This window comes from Sinocyclocheilus anshuiensis, unplaced genomic scaffold, assembly GCF_001515605.1.
Source record: "Sinocyclocheilus anshuiensis isolate Anshui unplaced genomic scaffold, SAMN03320099.WGS_v1.1 scaffold183, whole genome shotgun sequence".
NCBI lineage: Eukaryota > Metazoa > Chordata > Actinopteri > Cypriniformes > Cyprinidae > Sinocyclocheilus > Sinocyclocheilus anshuiensis.
In genome coordinates this window covers 2,020,101-2,029,099 of record NW_015548309.1, presented here as the reverse complement: position 1 = coordinate 2,029,099, position 8,999 = coordinate 2,020,101, and the positions used below count along the sequence as shown (strand labels likewise).

General features: G+C 41.8%; 1 protein-coding gene across 12 annotated transcripts in view; it reads right to left on the bottom strand.

Annotated features, from left to right (window-relative positions):
- wnk1b (WNK lysine deficient protein kinase 1b) overlaps window positions 1–8,999 on the bottom strand; it is a 79,387-nt gene that overhangs the window by 11,297 nt on the left and 59,091 nt on the right. For 7 of the 12 annotated variants that reach the window (XM_016444103.1, XM_016444104.1, XM_016444106.1 and 4 more), the window contains 15 exons: window positions 7,817–8,044; window positions 7,423–7,490; window positions 7,127–7,283; window positions 6,911–7,027; window positions 6,615–6,722; window positions 6,477–6,531; window positions 6,259–6,393; window positions 4,757–5,829; window positions 3,857–3,937; window positions 2,648–2,734; window positions 2,123–2,159; window positions 1,929–1,999; window positions 1,344–1,837; window positions 1,042–1,244; window positions 390–590 (listed from right to left, as the gene is read on the bottom strand). In XM_016444103.1, the coding sequence (XP_016299589.1) occupies window positions 390–590; window positions 1,042–1,244; window positions 1,344–1,837; window positions 1,929–1,999; window positions 2,123–2,159; window positions 2,648–2,734; window positions 3,857–3,937; window positions 4,757–5,829; window positions 6,259–6,393; window positions 6,477–6,531; window positions 6,615–6,722; window positions 6,911–7,027; window positions 7,127–7,283; window positions 7,423–7,490; window positions 7,817–8,044 (3,115 nt within the window). The remainder of the gene's footprint in view (window positions 1–389; window positions 591–1,041; window positions 1,245–1,343; window positions 1,838–1,928; window positions 2,000–2,122; window positions 2,160–2,647; window positions 2,735–3,856; window positions 3,938–4,756; window positions 5,830–6,258; window positions 6,394–6,476; window positions 6,532–6,614; window positions 6,723–6,910; window positions 7,028–7,126; window positions 7,284–7,422; window positions 7,491–7,816; window positions 8,045–8,999) is intronic. The other 5 variants (XM_016444109.1, XM_016444114.1, XM_016444105.1 and 2 more) reach the window with 4 other exon arrangements.

Genomic DNA, 8,999 nt, shown 5'->3' with positions numbered 1-8,999 from the left:
CCTACCAGCCATTTTTGTAGGCATTAAACTGCCAGAATTTTAAAAGACGATATCTCCGTTTGCATTGAACTTTCAGCTTTGTAACTTTGCAGATATTGTTTATGCTCAAACAGCAACATTAGACACTAACTAACATTAAAAAAGTGAAATCGCAATGAACCACCCCTTTAATTTCAATGGTTAAAATATGGTTTAAAAGTTTTACTTAGCAATTTACATAAAAATGTGGACACTGTGATATTGTTATAGTCCAAATTGTGAGAATGTTTTTTTTCTGCTTATTGCCCACCCCTAATGTCAATTTATCTTTGTTACTTTGTGTGTCAAAAACAAAACAAAACACAGGGTCAAGCTTAGGGCTGTGATGTGTTAGGTTTCTTTATTTTTACCTTGCGAGGTGACACACAAACTGGGCGCAGAGAGCGTGGCGTCACTGGTGTAAGCGGAGCACAGGTTCTCACTAGAAGGGGAGGGTTTGAAGGACTGGAGCAGAGGGCTGCTCCCCCCATCTATCATCCCCCCAGGGGCCAGGAAGGCCTGCTGAGGCGGATACACAGAGGGAGCGCTCTGCACAGATAAAGTGCTGGTTGCTGTAAGACCACAGACAAAAACACACATACATATAGAAGCGCTGATCAGAGCCAGGACACAAACACAGATTTGAAGTTGCTGGGGCTGAATTCACAAAATCTTCTTATAAAAGTAGTTAAGAAATTTCCTAAGTGCAGTTCTTAAAAAAATCTTGAAGGAATAGTACACTTCAAGATGAAAATTTGCTTACATCTTGCCATCCAAGATGTACAGTAGCTGATTTTTTCACAAAATTATTTTACTGATTTTTTTTTCTTTTTTCAAAAGTTTTGTCCATAGAAGAAACTTAACATTCTTAAGAAATATTCTGTATTCCCAAAAACTTTTCTTAACTTCACTCTTAAGATAGAAAATAAGAAGAAAATACCAGTTAAGAATATAATTTTTAAGAATGTTTTGTGAATCCAACCCCTGATTTGCACAAAAATGCAAAGCAGAACAAGTGAATACCTGGCAGTATAGGAGTCTTGCTGCCCTGTGAGCTACTGCGGCTAGATTTGCTGCTTTTGCTCTTGGTGGGACGTCGTCTGCGGCCGGCTGGGTTTACAACGGGAGGGTTGACCATGGCGGGAGGTGCTTTGCCCAAGCGAGTGAACAGTGCTTCAATCTCTGCCTTCTGCCGGGTGTACAGAGCCTGACTCTCCATCATGTGCCTAGGAAGACAATAAGGAAGTCACAATTACTCCACATATCTTTAACATGTTACTCTGTCCCAACACCTGTTACAATATCTTAATCAAAAACAAACATACTTCTCCCTCAACTTGCTGACTTCTCTCTTAAAGTCTTCATCTTCAAACTCTGAGTCATTGTCGCTGCTGAAGTAGGAGCTGACCGAGTTGTTGAGGCTCCCGGGACTTGGACCATTCCCAACAGCTGGATGGGCCGGAGGTGCCGGCTGGGGTTCTGGGGGTTGTAAGCTAGCCACAAGAGCCTCGTCCTGTGCTCTGCTCACTGAGAAACGCCCCACCTTCGTGTCCGCCTTGGTGGTCACCTGGAAACGGCCAATGGTGGTGGGCTGGGGATGGGTTGTCGTCCGACTGGGGAGAGCAGGGAGGCCATCAACCTCATCTACTTTCGTGTATCTAAGGGGAGAGGAGGTTCGGTGTAGTGTGTTTTCAGGGCTAGAGAGAGTAGAGGAGGATGATGAAGAGGAGGTGGTGGTGGTGGAGGAAGAAGATGTGGAGGATGATTCCTGGGAGGTGGTGGGAGCCTGCAGGGTGTTCTCATCAGGAGCCGCTGACACCTGAACAACAGAGAGATCAAGAGTGCCACCTGGTGTCATACTCAAACACTGAACATCCTATTCCTGTCATTGCATTGTAAATGCAAGCTACCTGGAAACGTCCCAGTTTGTATCCTCCAGCTGCAGGTGCAGCTGCTGACTCATCATCCAGAGAAAATGATACTGTGAGAGAATCATCATTAATAAGCAGAGCTGATAATGAGTTAATGTAATATGAGAACAGGCTTAAGTTTTTAGCAACCCATTGTTTAAAGAACAGGTTAAAGTAAAATTGGCAGCACATACCTGGCTGTCCTCCGGGTGGGATCCCAGTGAGAGACGACTACAGGGACGAAAAAGGATGAAAATAAGATTACAGACATATAGATAATGTGCAAAAAAAGTAAATAATTTAAATAAAAAATGTAAAATAATAAAAAATAATCATATATATATATATATATATATATATATATACCATGGTCAGTGCTACCTCTATTACAATTCCACAATTGTTTCAAATTTAGCTCTAGGCTTATATATATATATATATATATAATTTAACAACAAAAAAATAATACATATTATAAATATATATTATCATAAATCAGATAATTATAAATCCATACAGATTTTTAAAAATTATATATAGATAGATAAATCAGAGGAGCTAATTCGAGAATCATTTCTTTTATCTGTTCTTTGTGTATGGAAAGTTCCAGTGGTGTTGTTTTGAATCTTTAACTGCAATAAATCAAATCAGACAGATCCAGCACTTAATCCACGTGTGCTGGTGTTTTTCCGGCCAGACCCCTGTTAGTGTGCGTGTACCTGGTGCGTGACACTGTTGATTAGGACGGTCTCTGGACTCAGCGCCCGTCTCAGCTGGGCATCCAGATCCTCCAGGGGCTGCTGGGACTAAATAATCCATTTCGGCAATTAGTCAAGTTCACTTAGCCCCAAGAAACAAACACACTTGTACACTTATAACTCATGGCAAGTGCACACAAATACAGCAGGGGAACCGTGTATCTAATTAACTTCTGCATGAGATGATCTCTTACAGTAAGTAAAGGGTCAGATGACCACTGTCTGGAAGAACTAAATGCTTTTAATCCAAGCTGAGGCTTCCTTTCAAGTTCCACTACATATTTGTGAGATTGAGAGTAAATCCTTTAATTGGTCCATACACCGCGGTTCTTGAAATGTTTTGTACAGGTTGGCTGAGTGCTATCACAGTAAGTTTTCTATTCACAAGTGATGGATGAAAAATATCACATCAAATCTACAGGATTAGAGAAAGTCTCTTGCATTTAGTATGAATCGCCTTAAGCAGAAGGGAAGGATTTTCTCGGAGTTTGACGTTAATTCAAGCAGGGTTCAATTTGGAGCAAGGAAAATCATATAACATCTAAACAACTTTGATTAACTGAGAACTGACCGAAATCGAGCTTCATCCACAACATGCTAAAAGATAATGACAAATCACTGACGTTTTAGGGGAGAAAAATTACACTCAAAAAGGGGAAGTCAAAGAGTCAGAGTAGAAGCAAATCTCAAAACAAAACAATAAAAAAATAAAAAAGAAAAAAGCAAATGTAATCTATATATCTAAACTAGAATGACTGCATTTATAAAAACAGCTCTTTAAAATCTTACAAGGGGACAGAAAAGCAGTTTCTTCTTTCCTTTTAACTATCATAAAACTATTATTAACAAATGAGTTTGAGGTTTTATTACAGTCCCGATACCAGAACATGAGACAAAACACTGAAAATGTTTCACATGTGATGTTGTTTTCTCAAATCACATCTTTCCTGTTCTCCACTTGCCAAAGGCAGAGAAAAAGAGAAAGAGCAGCTAATCAGAGTTAATGAGTGTCACAGGTCATGCTCCTAACCGGCCTCAAAGGAAAGCTACGCCATGCAGCGGTTTGATTCTTATGCGATTCAAAATCTTTACACATGCTCTTCATGTTTTACAGGAATGCAACTATATAAAAAACAGAGTGAGACAGAGAGAGAAAGAAGAAAAGGGCACCTGAGTTAAACAAGGTCCTGGGAAGGGTGGTAGGTGCTCTGTGGGCGGCGTGCCAGCCTGATCTGGGCCGACAGGCAACACCTAATGAATGAAGACGGAAGAGAAACTAAAGCATTGTAAAGAACGAGAGCTGGCAGAGGTGCCAATAAACTGCCACAAGCCACAAGCAACATGCAGCATAAGACTGAGCGTTATGGTCAAAGCTGTACTCAAAATGTGACTGGAGCTTTATTATAATATTATAGAAAAGTGTCAGTTTGGTTATATGGTATTCATGTAGATTTACAATGTCATGCATTTTGTCAGTCATGAAATTCAACAGCCATGCAGAAATTGGGTTTAAAAACAGACTATAAAATCACACAGGTTTTTATATTGTTAGTGGTTTGAGAGAGGGAGGTTAAAATGTGATGTTAAAGACAAGAAAAGTGTTTGCTTTAACTAGTACAATGATTTATTTTTTTTAATTTTTATTTTCATGACAACTATGCCCCAGATTTACACTACTGTATTGCAATATACACACATTACACTGTATACTTACTACCATTCAAAAGGTTTTTTTTATTTTTTTATTTTTTCAGGATTCTTTGATGAATAGAAACTTCAAATGAACAGCATTTTTTAAAAACAAATTATAGTATTGAGAATTAGATTTTTTTTTGCATTACAGCACTTACAATTGAGGGAGAGCTTGCTTTTAATTTGAATTAAAATGTCAATTAGAAAAAATCTTAACTGTGCTAAAAATAGGCTTCATTTGCTTTATAAATATATATATATATAATTATTTTTTTTCTTTGATTTTGTGACATGACCTATACACGTTGACAGGTTTCTTGAGAAACTTTAAATCAGACTTCTACAGCCTTTTGAATTTTTGATCAATCGGTCACTCACCGGTAATCTTGATAACGGCGCTTTGGATGGAGTCGTCTGACTGTAGCCGACTGGGGTGGAGGCATTACCCATGGAGGTCATGGGAGAGCCCGTTGGCTGACCAGAGGAGTTCAGGGGTAAGCTAGAGGGAGGGAGAGGTGTGCCGCTAGGGGTGGTGCAGGCAGTTGGAGAGGAGGTGCCAGGGACGCTTGGGGCTGCCATGGGGTCAGATGTGACATCAGACTGGGCAGAGGGCGGACCAGAGCCCAGGTCCATGAAAAGCGAGCGCAGTTTTTTATCCAGAGCCTGAATGTCATCAACGCCCTTTCCCTGTGGATCGTTGTCACATTCTACACAATGTGCGTGGCTCTGATTGGGCACGGTGGAGGTTTGAGGTTGGCTGTGCACAGGTGTGGGCTGCACGACTGGTATATTGGTGGTAACCGGCTGGAGGGTGGGCACTTGTGACTGAGCAGCCGAGGTGGGAATGACCATGGTGGTGGATGGTGCGAGCTGCGGCGTCTGGATGGCTGTGGTGGGGATGACCGGTGGTGTGAGCTGAGCTGAAGTGGAGGGGATGGGCGGCTGTTCACTACTGCCACCAGAAACAGATCCCATAGGAGTCGCGGAATGAGCGAGCAGGGCAGCAGTACAGGCAGGTATGGGCATGGGGACTGAGGTTTGGGGGAAGGATGTGGCGGCAGGCACAGCTGGCATTGGCAGAGAGGAAGTGGTGGAAATAACACTGATGACGGTAGGTACAGTCTGACTTTGAGGCAGAGGGAGTTGCGAATGGGCTGGAGGGGAGGTCATGGCAGAGGCAGGAAGGGTAGGAGGAGGTGACGAAGACCCTGGAGGGTTTATGGAGACAGAGGTCACTTCAGAAGACACTGGGGGAGGGACCACTGGGGCGGTGCTAGAGGGCAAGGGTGCTGCGGTGGGAACCAGAGGGGGCATGGAGACATGGAGCATAGGCGGCGCAGTTCTGGGACCCGGGTCAAACCGGCCTTGACGCAATTCAGAAAACGCCTGCTGTAGACTGACTGCAGACGATGACATAGAAAGCCCCAAGGCAGGCAGTGGAACTGACACAGCTGATAAAGAAGCAAAATTCAAGACAGAAATGAGTACACGGTTGCAAAAGTTGTCTAACATGCTACATCTTCTAGTCTAGGCTATTTGTACTAGGGGTCACATTAAAGTAAGGGACAAACACATAAGACATTTGGTCCAAACTAGATTAATGATTAGTCACATAATTCTTAGGAATTAAGTGCACTTACACTCCCTCCAAAAATATATATAACAAAAAAAAAGTCTTCTCTGCATTTCTACTCTTCTCTAGCTTACTTCCTAATCTAGTTGTCAAATAAATCATGCATTGAATATTACAAATATTCAAATATTAATAATTGCTATTGTAGTGTCAGCTAAATGAATAGATGTATTACCTATTACTTATACCTAAATGTATAACCTACTGTATGTATAATCTATAACATTATTTCACATAGTACACTCACAGGATGAAGGCTCTTCAACTGAGGGTTGGGGTGAGCTAAAGAACTGTTCCTTCAGTCTGGATTCAGGCACTGGACTCACGATAAACCTGCGTCCTGCCGAGTGGACCACCAGTGCAGCTGAACTAGGTGGCACATCTGGGAGGAGAAAAGACCTCAGTCCTGATGTATCATTAAAGAGGATGCTAACTTGTTTTACATGCTGGGATTGTAAGCTCTACCTTGTTCAAGAGGCGCAGATGTGGTGGGCATATGCTGCTCGTGATCACTGACTGACTGGAATCATTGGTGAGATATTGTTAACGGTGTTGTTCACAAGAATCATTTCAATATAAAACAGAGTACAAGAAGGTACATACCTGGCTGTGCTCTCTCTCCACACCTTTCTCATCTGCTGTTTCTATGACCTCTCGAATCTGCTCGATGAAGGACTCGCGCTCGCTCTCTAGAATGAATTCACTTTGTACCTAAGACATGACATGAAGGAAATAATACCTCTTCTTAATGAGTTTTGGCAGCCCAAAGCGTATTTTGGAAACAGAAATGTAATTTTATTCAACATCAGCTTTTTGTCACAGATCAAGTTCAAAAGAAATCACAGGTTAATTGAGCATATCTGTTAAGCATTAAAAACGCGGGTGGTGTTTCAAGTTACCATTATCTGTGCAATTTCCTCTGGGTTATCGCCGTCGAGATCAAACTTGAAAGTCACCATTTTTCTGTTGTGTGTTTCTAATTGACACTCCGCAACTCTATCGCCCATGCTGGAGATCTGAAACAACAGAGATGTTTTGTTGCATGTCTTGTTTTTCCACCACCATCAAAAATGGCAAAAAACAATACAAGAAAAAGGCCAATGTGTTGGACGTACATTAAGAACATTGAGCTTGGCCTTAGAGGTTTTTTCATGGCGTGAATGGCTGCGCACTGATCTGCGCTGGTGCCGTTTGGCAGAACGACCCTCATGCCTGCCACCCGTTACGCCCTCATTACCATCACTGAGCCCAGATGCCACATCAGAATGACAGCTAATGGGAAAAAAAAGACATGAAAACACATTACAGCTTTAGCACAGCTCAATGCATTCTGGGTCCACTGTGTCTGTTGTTTTTTTACCTACTAATAAACCATCATGCATTGTGGATCTGTTAAAATGGTGATTCTTACCTCTCCACACCAGGAGTTTGGAGTTGTGACAGCTCTGTCGTCAAAGTCCGAGAGACGCTATGAGATGTCTGGAAGAGCAAACGACAAAAACAAAGGAATTAATAATAGAAAGAGATGCTAACAATCAGATCAAAGAAGACAAAATAACAAAATGCACATCTAAATAAAAAGTACAACTGCTTCAGGTAAAGCCTGAGTGTTAAAAAAAAAAGATCTTATTTCACAGCAAAGAAAAGAAAGGACGCTGTGTAAGGACAGCTAAGCAGTTATGCTTCTCAGACAAACAGAGATAAAAATGAGCATGTAATGTCACTACAATAGCTTTGCCCTATAAAGCAAACAAAAACTGCACTGCACTGATGCATTTGGGGCCGGTTCGGTCCGTTCCAGGTACCTGCGCTGGGTTGTCTGCTGGCAAACATGGCTGTTCGTTGGGGGAGGGGACTGTGACCACATGGATGGTTGGCACAGGTGTCACTAGAGGCGGTACCAATTGGGGTAGATGGGGCGGCAGCGCTGACGGGGACGTGGCTGGCACAGGCACGGCTGCCGGGCACGTCAGCGCTTCAGGCACAGGTTGCTGCGGAAACGGGGCACCTGCTATAGTTGGCACGCAGCGTAGCTGGGGGGGAAGTACGAGAGGGGTAGCTGGATCAGATCAGTGGTTGGGAAGATGAACGAGGAGGGAAATATGTCTGCAAGCACCGACCGAGGGAGATGGAGACGGCAAGGCCAGTTTATGTGCAAAAGGAGTGATGTCTTCATTAACCAAAGGAAAACAATCACGAGATCAGACCACATGATGGAGACAACATGCCGCGGGGTGAATGGAGGATCACAACAACCGCAAGCAAAACACACATGAAAAACAACCGCCAATTTAAGTGCCAAACGTTTATTAGATTAATTTAGGAGGGGCATCTTTTTAAGTGCCTATAAACGTTGTCCCTGTCAACAACACATAAAATAAAATTCAAATCCAACACCACATCAAACACATATAACACACTTAATTTATTTATTTCTGACAGAACCCACATCTGATAAATCACATTTTTGTGCCACTACAGTGTACCTGCACTTTCAGCTAAAGGGAAAACAATTGCTCTGCACTAAACATTGGGAACCGAACAGAGAGACTGATCTCATTACCACATAACTGACAACCATGCAACATACAGGCAGAAACATGCCAGAAAATGTCAATCAAACAAGCACAGCCGAGGCATGTCAGAGAGAGAGACGGCCACAGATATACTGTACATTGTTTCGAAATAGAAAAAGAGGGAAACAAACAAAAAGAAGAAAAAACTTCTACGAAGTAATTTACCATTTTAAAGTTAACATGAAACTGCATTCACAATCTATCTATATACAATCTATCTACATATATCTCTATACACACACACACACATATATATGTGTGTTTGTGTATAATGCTAAATTTTTAATATTTTTCAGTAGTAATATAAAATGGTATAATAAATTATGAAAATACTGTATCTTTAACATTAAAGGGGTCATATGATGTGACTTCAATTTTTCCTTTCTCTTTGGAGTGTTACAAGCTCTTGGTG